This window comes from Rhyacophila brunnea, unplaced genomic scaffold (assembly GCF_057557595.1).
Source record: "Rhyacophila brunnea isolate RB1 unplaced genomic scaffold, BYU_Rbru_1.0 scaffold_145, whole genome shotgun sequence".
NCBI lineage: Eukaryota > Metazoa > Arthropoda > Insecta > Trichoptera > Rhyacophilidae > Rhyacophila > Rhyacophila brunnea.
The window spans coordinates 413,645-429,859 of record NW_028232801.1 but is presented as its reverse complement, the minus strand read 5'-3'; the positions used below and the strand labels follow the sequence as shown (position 1 = coordinate 429,859).

Below are 16,215 nucleotides of genomic sequence, written 5' to 3'. Positions count from 1 at the left end.
TGTGGGGTTTTGTCCCGATACTTTTCGTCCCTGAAGTCTATTCATAATTTTTCACTAAGCACCTCAATAGTTTTGAGTACGATGGTAACACTAAACTTTTGGGGGCTATATTTAATCGATCCCAAATTAGTTAAAAAAGGAGTAAATGAGGTGAATATCAAAGCAATATACTCAGAATTTTTTGTACATTTATTCCCAATGATAGTGCTCTTTCTAGAGATTCTCCACAATCCTGTGCAAAAAAACCAATCACACAGAATTTTTTTGGTATTGTTTGGGATTTTTTATACTTCACTGTTAGAAATACTAAATTATGTTCACAAGTCATTCGTTTATGGTTTTTTAGACCAAATGAATTTTATGCAGCGATTTGGATTTCTAATACTATTTATTATGGTTGAGCTATGTTTATACGAAGTTATTATTAGAGAACCAAAGAAAAAGAAAAGGCTGCGTGAAAAAAGACAGTAGAAGGATTCAAGCATGAAAAAGTGGCATGATAAATTTTAGTCAATATGGATTTCCAAAAATGAAATAAAACAATTTTTTGAATTTCATCGAAAGCATTTTACAGCTAATTTAATCAAGGGATTTAATTTCAGTGAAGAGATTAATGTAATTAATTGGATTATTTTTCTGTTCTGGAAATTAAAAGGATGTCTTGATACTTCAGCAAAGCAATTTTTATTTTTGTAAAGTTTTTACAATAAAATCTTGCCGTTGAATGTCCAAGAGCCTCCGTAAAAAAGATTTTCGATGCAAAGCCCACGTTGGAAGTTTCAAAACAACCAATTTAGATATCCCCAACAATCCAAACGATGTTAATTGGGGCAAGTATTTTAAAAACGGCCAACCACCTTCCTATTTGGATGTCGGGTGTGGATATGGCAGATTTCTATTTCAAGCGGGACAGGTATGTAAAAACAAAAATATTTTGGGAGTTGAGGTTCGAGAAAAAGTATACAGATATGTGAAATTGTACATTGAAAAAAAACAAGAAGAATATGTAGAACAGCAAGCAGAGATGGGGCCCATTGTAGATAATTTACAATGTGATTGGTCCAACATGGGTGTTATAAATACGAATGCACTTCTTTTTCTGATGAATATCGTCAAACCAAAGTCGATAGAAAAAATGTTTATTTTATTTCCTGATCCACATTTCAAAGCTTCAAAGCAAAAGGGAAGAATGGTTTGCAAGCAACAGATGCAAGTGTTCAAATACATTTTGGCGGACCATGGTGAGATCTTTATTAGTACGGATGTGAAGGAGCTTTTCGAATCCATGTGCCAGGTATTTGACCAGTCTGGACTGTTTGGGATTAAACAGGATGCTGTAAATAGTGATTTTTCAACATTGAAGATTCCAATAAGTGAACGGATTGAAAAATTGAATTCATCTGGCAGGAAGTCGGAAGAGGATATCGAGAAGTTTTTGTTTGACATTTCCTATATGGACACGGACGAAGCACACAGGGCAGGAATCAAAAGTGGACATACTTTCGGAAGAATATACAAGTTAAAATAAGGCAAATAAATATAGTTTACAAATTGTAAGTCATCTTGATAATAGTTTATTTATACTTTTTCACCAGCTTCATCATCTTCCTTTTTAGCGCTTTCCTCTTCTTTTTTCTCTTTTTCCATAATAATTATTCTATCTCCATCTTGTTTCTGGGTTGAAACAAACACTATTGCTATAATAAAGATTACTATCACCAAGATCAGCAGATATATTAAATTGCCCATCCACTCTAAAAGCCTAGAAAACGTTTCTGCAATCGACTCAAAGAACCTCATGGAATGCTTACTTGGAGTTAATTTAAATATGTTTTCAGTATGAAACCAATCAAATGTTGTTTGATGATGAAAATGATTCAATAAAAATAAAGGATGATGACTGCAAAGAATATTTTGATGAAATGATCCTATGAAAGCTTTCGAAATAATGAGTAGGATTTTTTACAAGTATCAGAATTAAAATAGCTATAATTAGCTGTCTTCAAGCATTATCTTATTTTTAGATTCTGTTTTGTTCTATACCCAACCCAAGGCTCTACTTTTAGAGGTTTTCCTTGATTTACACATAATTTCATCCTTACAAACCCTAACAAATGAAAAACTCTTATAAAATAATTTTTCTCGGGGATACGGCTGTAGGGAAAACGATGTTGATCTATAGGTACATTTGCGATAGATTTCAGGAAACAGAGCCCACTATTGGACTGGATTTCTTCTCTACAAAGAAAAGTATAAATGGCACTCCAGTACGACTGCAGGTGTGGGATACTGCAGGACAAGAAAGATACAAGTCCATCATCACACCATATCTTCGAGATTCCTTCTTGGCAGTGATTGTATATGCTATCGATGATAGGAAGTCATTCGAACAGTTGAGGTTTTGGGAAGCTGAATTTAGAAACAAAAGTCATAAAGAAGGTGTGAATATTCTAATTGTTGCAAACAAAAGGGATTTGAACGATTCGCAACGGGTGATTCAAGATTCAGAGGGAGAAGAATTTGCTAAAACCATAGGGGCTCAATTTTGCACAAGTTCTGCCTTAAACGAGGTGGATATTAAAGAATTGACTGCATCCATTGAAGGTACCATACTGAGGGATTTAGAAGCAAATCCAGAATTGGAAAATGATAGTGAGCCGTTGGAAAATGCTTTAAATGCTCAGGTTAAGAGTCGCATGTGCTGTTAGATAAAATAATAAATAAAGACATTCTTGCATTTTTAATAAGATGGTCTTATAAGAGCAACTATTTGAAGAATATGTTCACATTTCAAGTGGCTCAGGGATCAAGTAATTTTTATCCAAACAAAAAATACTTTCACAAAACTAACTTCATAAGATATGGTATAAAGCTGGTGGTTTTTGTTTAATTTTAGAATTTGAGTTTACTGGTTGTTATGGATATTGAAGTTTGATATACCATAAATCCATTGTTATTTGAATATATGTTAAATTGTGATATATTTAGATCTTACACAGTATATATGGTAGATTTAGGATCTTAAATGCCTTTGTAGTTGTTTTATTGTATTGTTTTCTTTTTTTATTGGAGAAATTAGTTATATGAAGAATTTTTATGCATTGCTTTGATTACTAGAAATTTGTATTCCCTATTTTTATGAAAACAATTCTTTCAAACAATACAAACGATTCTTCGGAGAATGAATGGTCGCCAAATGAAGACGATAGTAGACAGACCGATTATTTCAGCACTGTTACAGGTCCAAACACCGTTGAAATTGCAAAGGCTAGGGAAAAACATCATAGCAATGATTTAAAAAACAATTCTTTGAAATATAATTCGATAGTTGATGAGCTAAGTGGCTCGGACGATCAATTTCCATGGGGATCTCCGGCTGAGGATAATGTAGACTCAGAATTTATTATTTCAAAATCAAAAATAGATTTTTTAGATGATTCTGATGAAGGAAATATAGAAAACAAAGTGAATACAAAGAACGCAATTGAAGATGTTGCTTCTATGCCCACAGAGCAGGTTAGTTTTGATAAATCTATCAAATATGATCATACTGGTACTACTATATCTTCAGATGGTCGTTATACGGAAACCTTTTTAGATAATCAGGAATGTTTACCACATATTAATGAGAAAGAATTGATTGAGCCATCAGGGAATTTCAGTTTGTCCGAAGAATCCAAAGGTCAAGAAATTGAATCTTTTAATTCGGGATTGGAACAGGAAGAGTTACAAGCAGATAGTTTTGAATTTCGTCCGAGTTTGGCTGATTCAAATGATACTTCAGAGACTACTGGTGAAAAAGTAGTGCCACAAATGTTTAACACGGACCATATGAATAGAACTTTGATATACCCAAGTATTAAGACTAATAAATGTGACGATCCTCAATCAAATGACTCTTCATACTTCACAACCCATATATCATATGAAGGTCAAAAAAGCTCACATTTGTTTGATGATGATTCAAGTGATATCTTTAACTCTGATAGAGAATCTGAAGAAGACAGAACAATTGCAAATCAGGAAGTTATTAGCTCTATTGAAAATAACCAAACATCTTCGAGTTCTACCGATAACAAAAAAGTGTGCGAAGAAAAATCAAAATCTGATATTGATACTAATTTATTGGACAAATATTCATGTTCAGGTGCATTTGATGGCAACCCACAAATTGTAATGGAAGAAGCAACTTCCGGCAATAGTTCTCAACAGAAGCTAAACAACACTGCTTCATGTGCTACAAAATCTTCAGCTTTTCACAATAATGATATTTCTTCTCTCTCTGACAAACCCAAATCTCAAGTAGATGTTCTTGGAAGAAGTTTTGGGCTCAAATTTGATGGCAGTTTGACATCAGAACATAATATTCACGATTCTAGAGTGAAAAGTGATTTTGTGGACAATCCCAGCCAGATTGTCATTAAATTTTCAAAAACAGAACTCCTTAGTTTGATTGACAGCTGCCATAATCACTGGGAGGTTTGGAATTGTTTATTGGGACAAATTCAATGCGAAGAAAGTGTTAAACTGGAAATTTTGAATAAACTAGAAGGCCTATCAATTGGTATTAATTCCAAAGGTGCTATGCCTGATACTCAATACACATCAACCTCATTATCCACTGATCCTGTAACACAACCGATGGATAACAAACACATCAGCGTTGATTATTCTAACCATGCAAAGTCTACTGTTAACGATGATTTAGTAGGTGGTAGTAGCAAGTGTCAAGTTTCGTTAAATGATAAGGTGGAATCTATTGATGAAGAATCCCGAATTGATACTAAGAATGATGGCAGGATGGATGAAGAGTTAGATTATAAAGATAAGGAATGTATAAATAAAGTTAATCCGGATGGAATATCAGCAAGTCTCACTTTTGATAACAAAAAAAATTTCTATAATTTGGCTTCATCCTCATCAAATGAAAGTATGAATTATTCTGTGAGTGATTTGTCAAATATTAAATCTGAATCTCTAGAAAATTGGAATGATCGCATTGCAATAAAGGATGAGCCATCAAATGTTAAGGATGGTTCTAAAAGAGCTTTTATACCAGACGAGACTAATGATACAGCCGAGATTGTACCAAATGAAAAGGGTGAGTTAATGAAAAAAGACTTTAACAGCTCGACTCCCTCTTTCAAGAAGGGCAAATGTATTAACGAGTCTAACACGAAGTCATATAAGCAAACATATTCTAAATCGTTTGCAGATATTTTTGATTTGCAAAAGGGAGCAAGTGTGTCAGGTATAGAAGTTGAAGAAGAAGAAGATGATGATGGAAAACCACTAAATATTTTTGAGGAAGAAGCCAACAGAAGTGTTCTAGGTAGTATACTTGGGATGTTTAAGAAAAAAACAATCGAGAAAGAGGAACCACTGAAAATTTACAAAAAGCAAGAGATTCAAAAGCCTAACAAGGAAAAGATAGTGAATAGAAGTGAGTATGCTGGTAAAAAGGAATCTAGTATAGTAATTCCAGGAGCAAAGATTAGGAAAGGTTTGACAGCAACAGCTTCAGAGGCTAAAATACCGAATGCAACCGATTTACCACAAATTAACAAAGACAAGCTGATCCAGATAGGTTATCGTAAATCAGTATCTTCAAAAGAACTGTTAAAAAATCCTTTGCACAGCAATGCCATGGAATCATCTGAAGCTAAGGAAGAAAGTACAAAATCTGATATTTAGAATTAATAAAAGTCTTTTTTTAAATTTGAAATCGAATTATGCTTAAAATGTTGATATTTTCTGGAAACAGTAGCCATTTTTGTCTTTATGGTAATTAATATCAGTATATCTGGTTATAAGGCTATTTAAAAAGTTATTCTAAGTAATCCTTTCTGAGTATCACCCCATTATGTCAAATATTCTTAGGGAAGTCAATGACATAATTTTGAAATTTCATGAAGATGATCAGAAAGAATTATTGAACTATTTCTTCAAAATTTCCATAGAGAAAATAGAGGATTTATCCCAGTTCACTAATAAAAAGCTGATTTTGTTAATAAATATTCTGCAGTATATCGAGGGAAACTCTAGGAACGATCTGATCAGGAGGGCATTTGAAATGAAAATACTTACGGTGAGAGCGTTGATATTGGATTTAGTATCCACAAATTACTCTGGAGAGCAGGTGAATATTTACAAGCCTGAAAAATGGATAGATTCTGTATTGAATGATATTGAGGCGACATTTAAAATAGATAGAATGAATTTACTAACCTACAAAGGCATTGGTAGTTTGCAAAAAATTGAAAAACTACCCGCCTTAGATTCGGAAAATAACATACTAGAGCCTCATCGCATTAGACAAAAGGAATGGAACTTTATTATTCCGGTCAGATTGGTGACCACTGTCATTAAAAATGAAGAAATAGTGAATTTGTTGGAAATATACAACCAAATGTTATGTGAGGAATTTATTTTAATATTTTGTTCATGTGAAAAGTTTAGAAGTGCAGGCAGGCAGTTACTACTGAACTTTATAAAGTATGCTGATAAGCTTTCATTTCTGAACTATGATTTTAACATATTCATTAATAGAATTATGCGGAATTTTGAATCAGAATGTAATATTGAGGATATTAAAATGGTTTATGTGAAATTACAGAGTGAGAAAAAGACTAGATTCAAAAAATAAGAGTTTTGCTATTTAAGATATTGTAAAAAGATAATAAATGTTGCTTGTCGAAGAATATCTAGTGGTAGCATATATAGGTGTTTATTAAGATGGATGGGTATGTTTAGTTTGGTTCTTATACTTTGATTAATCTCTACTATGATATTTTATTACAGGGTATGTAATGTATCCAATTTGAAAATGTAGCTTTGTAACTTGATGCTGCTGTTTTTATACTTTTTCCTAAAGTTTATAAATTTAAATATATTAAACCCATAGAGGCACCTTAATACTCCTTGATATAGCCAAAACTAATAACTTCCAAATAACATTGACCAACTTAAGATAATTTAACTCAAGACACATTTATAAATATATTAGAATGAAGCAATATTGCTCAAAAAATACAAGTATAATGGACGATCTTGTCATACAGTTAAATAATAGTTTTGACCACCATATATTTTAAATATCTTGTCTAGGTTTTCCTACTAGAAATTTTTAACCCCATGGGATTTGAAATTCATCATGTTAATACACCAATGCTGTTTCTGGACTGTGCATCTTTTTCTATTTGGGGAATCCCATATCTGATAGTTACACATGGAACACAGTTGACACTCTACAGTATTTGTGAGTATAATGATAAATTTTCAGAAGTTAATTCTTTATTCAATGCTGTTCATAGTACTTCGGTTGACTTAAAGACTAATATAACTTTGAGAGGAGTAATCGAAAAGACAAATACATGTGAGTGCAACTCATTGGTGATAGGTCCTGAAAACATTTCGTTATTAACAATCAGTTTTACGAGAACTGTTGGTGCGGCTAGTCCTCTTATTAAAATGACATTAAGGGATATTGATAGTGGAGTAAAAGGTCCAATCAAAATAGTTGATGATAAGGTAGGTGGAAATACCTTTATATTTGGGCCTGATGAATTTGTGGCGGTAATATCCAGAAGTGGAGATGGGTCAATCTCAACAGATAGTGCTTTGCCCGGATTAGTCTCCAAAACTAAGAGAATTAAAAATAGTACGCAGATTAATTCTTTGATTAACCCTGCTCAGAACTATCTAGACAAGAATATTTCTAAAGGCACTCCAGAAATTAGAATTGTTCGTTATAGTGACATTTCCTTTTTTCATGTCATTTCTTCTTTCATGCATTCTACAAGCATTTATTCCCTTGTTACGTCATATTCTCGTAGGCTTTTGCTGGAGCTTAGTGTGTTAAAGCCATTTCTTAAAAGCAGCCGTCACAAAGAAGTGCGAATTTCAGGTGGAGATTTCTCTGTTGAAGATGTAGAGTATATATTTGAAACACCAAGTAAAAGGATAATGGCGTATTTTGATGGTAGGTTGGAGGAAATCTTGGGGGATGGAAGCATTTCCAACTTAAAACCTGTAAATTCCTTAAAACAGCCTGCTTTTAATCTCAATTTGATAAAACAAAGCAAAACCACACGTAATATTCGAAGAAAACCGGCCGTTTCATATCTAAAGGTTCCTAAAGGAAAAATCATGTTTACAAAAAATATTCTTGATTTTTCGTTAATATTTATGCAAAGTGGAGATATTTATATTTTTGATGAAACCATGCTACACAAACTGAAACTAAGAGACTGCAATCTTAATGCCACAATTACTGGAGTTGAGCTCGTATCTCCAATTGAGCCAAAAAATGAAACCACCACTGATCAGAAATTGTTGTGTATTTTATTTTCAAAGGCGATTTCTTTTATTATTGAGATAAACATAACAGCATTAAATATAAGTGTGCTATCTACAATTTCATCTCGGTTGGATTTTGTAACTCATACACATGAGAGTGTTGTGTATTCTATTGGAGGTGTAAAACAACAAATTGAATCCAAAATTGTTTGTAATTTAGAATGTATAGCAGGTTCAAATTCTAGAAGCATAATGGAGGAACAATATTGCTCCGGACGCTCTATTTTTTTTTTGTATAAGGACTCTAATTTTAGAATTGTTAGTTACGATACTTTCTCGCTTTTGAATGGCTTACCTGTACCTCGTATTTCCAAATGTTGTAGAAAAGATTCATTTCTAGAGATTGATGGCGGGAGGTACATTATTAGAATTAATAAACCGAAACACAGCAACCTCAAAGAAAATAATGATCCAAATGATACTTTAAATGTTAATACCAATGTGCCATCATTTACTATTTTTAAAAGCGTTGAGGACAAGAAGATAGTAAATGATTATCTAGATATTGAAAGTCTTCACAGATGGATACTTGAAAACATAGGAAAGCCAGATATGAGAGAGTTAGATAGTAGTCGATCCAGTCTTATTTCGCTAAATGATGCGATTCCTTGGGGGAAATTTGATAATTTTAATATGGGTAACTTATATACCGATGGATTACATGTGCATTCTCTTAATTCAACTGTGCCATCAACTCCCATTTATTCCTCCAATTTCATTATCAATGTCAATTCATTTAAAAATAGTATAGTTGCATCTACAGATATAGGGTCAGTTTTGGTTCAATCTCGAAAAGAATACTTATTGGTCAAGACAAATGGTTGTCCAATTCACAGTACCTACTCCTTTGAATACAACAATGAGCTATTTGTTGTTAATGACAAAATTTATAAAGTTCATATTTTAGAAGAATTATACAAATCTAAGAAGATTGCAACAAACGACTATCCTAATTATTTACCACTTAGAACATCTGGTAATGTCTTACATGTATCTAAGAGAATAATAGTTATAAATGATAGAGTTTTAAGGGTTTTTACAATAAACAAGAAAATGTTGATTTCGATTGAATTAAAAGAGCCACCACAATATATAACAGGGAATGAAGATCTAATGGTAATAATTTACTTCCGAAGTGTCGATGTTTACAAAACAGAAGATTTTATTCGAAGAAAACACAAACATATTGTAAAAGATGGATCTCACACTTCCATGAGTGCATTTGATCATCTACTTCTAAATTATTTTCCAATTCCGAATATTTTGGTTAGAAATGCTATTCTGATCAAAAATCAATTAATCATAAATTCCGCAGAAAATATTCAGAAAATATACTACAACATTTGGATTAATAGTGGTGTTAGAGAGAAAAGTATAGATATTTCAGAAATTAACGAATGGACAGAGTATATTTTCCAAAAGCAAAAGTATTTTAATAACAATAATGTTGTTGATTTTCTAGAAGCTGATGATAATAAGAATCAATTCAAAACAACAGGAATCACGCCGTTCAAGCCTAGAAATATTCCATGCAATACTGTTTTTCATCATGAGTTTATCACTACAATTGCACATTTAGGCAGGAGAGTGAATTACGGTAATGATAAGATTGAAATTGAAGTTGGTAGTCCTGTGTGTAACTCTATGACTGATGAAGTGCTTTTGGATACGGATAAATACAAATACAATAAACTAATCGATAGGAGAGAAAATGGATTTGATGATGGAATATCCTGTGAAAATGGAAAAAAAAGATTCAGATTTGAGTCACTAGAGGAAAAAGAGGACTTAGAAATGTCCAGTGATCTTTTTGTTTTCCTCAAGTCACTCAAATGGAAGGAAAATATTTCATATGTGTATTCGTGCAATGATAGGCTGTATGTTTTTGGAGAAAATGGAAGTGTTCATGTTATATCACAGAGTGTTATAACATCTTAGAGAAAATTAACAATCCTATTTATAGAAATGAAGCTCTTTACAGTATTATTGGATTGTATTAATTCTGATTAATAATCAATTCATATTTATAAAAATATTACTTGATAGTATGTACAGTTTTGTACAAAAAGTTACTCTCAGCATTTATGGTATAGATTTAAAACAATCAATAAATTGCTTTATTCCAAGCTCATCAAATGTCTTCTTTTATGGTTGTGATAATTTGTCTACAAAATTTTACAAGCAAAATTACCCTATAATGAAAATTCCAAAAAACGTTTCCGATTTAGCTGATCAACAAAGCAATAATCTTTATTTTGGAAAAGCTGTTAAGGGCTGTGATTTTGAGGGAGAAGTAACATTAGATACCATTCTGAAATCCTACGAAAGTACTGGCTTTCAAGCAATAAATTTGGCTAATGCTATTGAAGAAATCAAAAATATGCGAGCAAATAACGCAAAAATTTACCTTGGCTGTACTTCTAACATTTTGTCTTCTGGCTTGAGGGAGACTGTGAAGTATCTAGTAAAGAACAAATTTATTGATGTGTTTGTTTGCACAGCAGGGGGAATTGAGGAAGATATTATCAAGTGCTTTAAAGATACATATTGTGCTTCATTTGGCTGCAATGGTAAAGAGTTGAGAGAAAATGGGTGGAATAGAATAGGGAATCTGGTCATTCATAATGACAACTATTGTGATTTCGAGACATGGATGACAGAATTTCTTAATGAGTTGATAAGTAGCCCCGTAGCAACATTAGAAAGCCCTAGGATCATTACACCCTCTAAAATGATTAATTTGATGGGTCAAAAAATTAATAATGAGCAAAGTGTATTGTATTGGGCTTATAAGAATAATATCCCGGTATACAGCCCAGCAATTACGGATGGTTCATTGGGTGATATGGTTACTATGTTTGATAAAAGAGAGTATCTTAAGATTGATATTGCAGAGGATATTTACAACATAAATATGGAGTGCTTTTCAGGTAGACAAAATGGTGCAATAATTGTTGGGTCAGGACTTATTAAGCACCATATTTTTAATGCCAATTTATTCAATAATGGACTGGATTATTGTGTTCTGCTGAATACTGCAAATGAATTTGATGGGTCCGACTCTGGTGCTTCAATTAGTGAAGCTTACAGCTGGGGCAAAGTTAAACCAGATAGAACCTGTGTGAAAGTTCATGGAGAAGCTTCTATTATATTTCCATTGATGGTATATGGTGCATTTAAAGCAGGCAAATAAATATATTTATCCAGTACATAATAATTATAGATGCGGGATGAGAAACTACGAAGATTTGTAAGAAATGGCTCTATTAGGTTGTAAAATAAGCATTTGATTAAAATTTTCATAACAGTACAATGACTATGGTTCTAATTTATTTAACATACTTGTATAAGCTTCATTATTAAACAGCTCTAAAATTGCCTCAACTTCCCAGTAGTATAAATTTAAAAGACTTTTTAGCCAACCTAATTAATAAAATCCAAATCTTTCGATATATCACTTTTCATACAAAAGTCTTCAACATACTTTAGGAACTCGTATTTGGTCATTCTTTGACTTCGTCTAACGGGAAAAATATTTGCCCAAGTTGTATAAAAGTCTATTAGTTCATCAATCTTCTTAAAAACATTTATATTCCTACAACTTTTTGAAGAATTTACTAAAAATGGAATTCCTTTCGGCGAGACAAGAAATTTCTTCACGACTTCTGATTCTTTGTACCTTCCATCTTTTTCTTTTTCATCTACAATTTGAAGATTTTTTTTTGTAAATGAATTATTCATATAAGAAAGGGCAAGTATTAATTGATTTTTTAACACAGCGGTAACATTTGTCGATATAATTATTTGCAAACTATTCTATTAACTTGTCATATTTTTCGTGTAAATACTCTATTGGTTAAGATAGCTTCTATCGTTTCACAAAATGTAGATCCTAAAATACTGTTTATAAGATCATTTATAATATTTTCGTCTTCTAACAGCCTCATTTCAGATAATAAGCCAATATATATCCTCAGTAACTTCATATCTTTAATATCAAGTTTCTGAATATAGTTGTATCCCAGAATTTTTTCTGAATGGTTCTTACGACGAATGTCCTCTTGTTTTTTAATCTGGTCAAACTTCGATGATTCTCTCTGTAATAAAAAAATGGATTCATCTAAAGCGTTTTCGTTCGAATCTGAATCATTTCTGATAGATTGGTCTTCAAAACAATGCTCAGTTTCTTTTTGAGTAGACGACATACTTAAAAAGGATTAAAAATTTTGGATTAAGTGTGTATCCTCTATTTGAAGAAATATAGCAGATATTGGAGCATAAATACTCAAATTATTGGATAAATGTTCCAGTAAACAATCAGAACCAAAACAAACGAAGGTCAATTCAGATTCAATAATAAATAATCACTTTAATCAATAACTTTAAAAATTCTCCCTGAAGTTACTGAAAAATATCCCCCAATCAACCTTCTTGCTTCTCCCAGTTTAGAAAGTAATACCTTGCCATTATTGGAGTATCGAGAATACTTTTTCTTTAAACTTTGCAATAATTCCTCCATTTCATACCATGTTCTTATAGTGTTAGTATCAACATCAAAATCTGCATTGGGGGTATTAACATACAGGAAAATCTCCGAAAGAATTTCTTTTGACGAAGAAGTCTGTAAGATAAGGGAATTTCGGAAAGCATATAGTCTCTCTTGTAAAATGCATGCTGTTCTATAAATTTCTGAGTCCTTACTGTTAAAATATTTACAATTCAGGGAGATTCTCTCGATATCATAGAAAAATGTATCAAAACTTTTGTAAAAGATTTTTTCAGGTAAAATCTCTCGGTTGATCAGTGTATTATTGGTCTTTTCAAAATCCCTTCCACTATCGTCCTTGTTGCTAAGTTCGTTGTCCAATTCTTCCCGTTGAATATGTTCTGAAAATAACCTATCTTTAACAGTGTTTAGACACATCGAGATTCTAATAAAGTCCAGATAGTTTTTAAATTCATCCAATGGAACTGGATTTTTAAATACTTCAAATTGTGGATCTTCATAGACCTCGATGAAGAAATCAATACAGTTTTTTAGGATTGACTTGTTCAGTCTAGAGACATTTGTTGGAATCAATTGATATTGGAAAATTGTCTTTTCCACAATGTTAAAAAGAGTTTTGGCACCCAAATGCAGTTTAGAATTTACAGATGCATAGGCTATTACATATCTAAGCGTATTGGTGATATTATCTACAAAGTTGCAGAGGCAGCCACGGTCAGAATGGCTTACTGTGTCACATACAATATTATCTTTACTTTTCTCAAAGGCTACAAAGTCCTCCTTATTAAATGTAGCTTCGATTAGTTTTAAAGAAACTGGTGGTTTCTCATAAAAATTAAGGATTGGTTGTGTTGCCAAGAATTTTTCAATGCTTGCCAATGCTTTGTGCTCGTTCAATCTGCTCAGAATCAGTTGTGGAATATCACAATTTCTGTATTGAATCTTCTTGCAATCGGACTTTATTCTGATAATAAATCCCCCACACACATTTTTTGGAGCAATCCTTTTACATCTCAACTTAAAGACTACCTTGCCCTTTTGCTTGATTTTTTTCCTGGGAACTTTTAATACAATCTTAAAATTGGTTTTGAAGAGTTCAAATTGAAGATCTTTATAGTTGCTTATTCGAATTCTACGAGTTTCATTTGATCTTTCAAAAGTTAAGGTAAAATCTTTTTTGTTTTCCAGATTTTTGTTAATTTCTCTGATCTTGATCGAACTGTATTCTTCAACCGGAACCAAACAGCCATCTTTTGCATGAATCAATTGCTCAATCAGGAACTTAATTTCTGAATTCCCTGAAAACATCTCTGAAATTCTGTTTATGGTCTCTAAATTGAAGCATATAAAATTGATAATTTGTTGGAACCCTATAGAAACCATTCGCAGTACAATGGTAAAGAACTGTTTAATAACAAAGCCTGTGTCGTTCATCGAAATGAATTCTTCAATACCCAATCCATTGGGATACAAAACTAATAAACCCTCAAAAGCAAGAAATCTTAGTTTGAAAAAATTTGGATATTTAGCCAAATTAATCAAATAGGCTCTTTTTAGAGAAATCTTGCCCTTATAAGCCAAGCGAATTAAACCTAAGACGCATGATTTTGTAATTAGATTATTCACACTTGGAAATACCATATCCAAAATTCTAAATCTTTCTATTTCTTGTATACAATGAGAAATATTTTTTGGAATATGGCCAAGGTTCGAAACTATGGTATCAGCTAGATTTGAAAAGTTCATATTGCCTCGATCACATTCTATGGAATTTTCACTTAAATAGAGCGTATGGGTAGTCAATCGATTAATGATATTAAAAAGGTAGAATGGATCATCAAATTGGTCCTTTGTATTATCATTATAATTAATTATGTTGTGTAGGAATGCTACAACAACCTTGATATCTTTAAGGAAAGTCTCTGGAAAATTATTGACACTTTCACAGTTCAAGTCGAAACCACCTCTGATACTTTTAGAGTAGCTTACTTCCGAAATATTTTTAACAATAGATTTCTGTAGCAAAAAATTAATAAGCCCAGAATCGCTTGTTTTTAGAACTGTTGAATTTGGAACACATCTCAGCTTAATAAAATATTGGATTAGTCTCATTATTCCGTTGTATGAAAAGGATACTGCTGGTGTCGAGTTGCTGAGTAAGATATTCTCTGGATTCTCCAAGGTATTTAGAGATTCTAGAGGAATTCGAATGTCTTTTAAGCAGTTTAGAATTCTACATTTAATCCTATAAAAAGTATGACTATCCTCCAGCAATCTCTCCATGGCCTCAATTGACTTGGTACCTGCCTTGTTTTTAAATGAATCAATAGCTTCAATTTGGCCTAGGACATTTCTTTCTGCCAACTGTTCAATAAACATATAATCAGATTGATGAATATTGCACTTGATTAGATGTTCTCGTTTATAGTCTGCTCTTATAAACAAAATCCCTCCTGTTTCTGTCTTTTTGTGATAGAAATAGGTGCAAGGCTTATCAGTTGTTATTTTGTGCAGAAATGTTCCATCACTTTCATAGGACTTTATTTTCAAACTTTCTAAAAAGGATTTATTATCGGTTTTTAACAAAGTTGTCGAATTCTCTCTGCAGGAAAGAGTAACAGAATTTTTCTTTGTGTTGATCTTCACGAAAATATCAATTTTTATAAGACCTGGATTGAAAATATAAAAATCAAAAAACTGTTTCAGTTCTTTCCCTGAGGAGTCTTTGACAATCTTTATAAAAAATGGAGTAAATGATCCCTCACAATCGTTAATCGTGTAGTTATTTGCTAGAATGTTGTCTATTATACTGTGTTTCCGAATAATAACCTTTGGAGTATTCTTAGGAGAAGATTTCAAAAAACTTGCAGTTTTTTCCTTTGAGCCTGTGTTCATTACTGGAGAGCTGATAATTTTGGTTTCCATGTTCTTCATCTCAGAACTATTGTTTGATAGGGAATGTTCCGACTCATCCAAGGAAAATTTTGTCTTTTTAGATTCATTAGTTGCATTTGAACCCGTTTTTCCACGGATCTCAATCTTAATCTTATTAGATCTTTGATCATCATCGATTCTATTATCACTATTCTCACAACTTCTGTTTCCGCCCTCTAGCTTACCCATCTTGGAATCATTGATTTTTAGTTTAATAATTGCAACAATAATCTTTTTAATAAATGCTGAACTTAGCTGAGAATTCATACAATGAAAAACCATTTTGGACTTTGTTTTAAAAAACCTAGACTGGTAATCTGATTCATCCCTTTCGGGATAAAACAGAGGAGGCTCAACTACATCATTGTTAATAACATATTCTCTATCTGCATGATATCTGTACAAAAATTCATTAT

General features: G+C 32.2%; 1 protein-coding gene and 1 pseudogene across 1 annotated transcript; both read left to right on the top strand.

Moving 5' to 3' along the window:
* The first annotated feature begins 1,189 nt into the window (after window positions 1–1,189).
* Window positions 1,190–1,528, top strand: LOC147075407 (uncharacterized). The gene has a single exon (XM_085942479.1). The coding sequence runs from the start codon at window positions 1,190–1,192 to the stop codon at window positions 1,526–1,528; it is 339 nt and encodes a 112-aa protein (XP_085798605.1).
* A 586-nt stretch (window positions 1,529–2,114) lies between these two features.
* On the top strand, window positions 2,115–2,708 carry LOC147075406 (uncharacterized; annotated as a pseudogene).
* The last annotated feature ends 13,507 nt before the right edge of the window (window positions 2,709–16,215 follow it).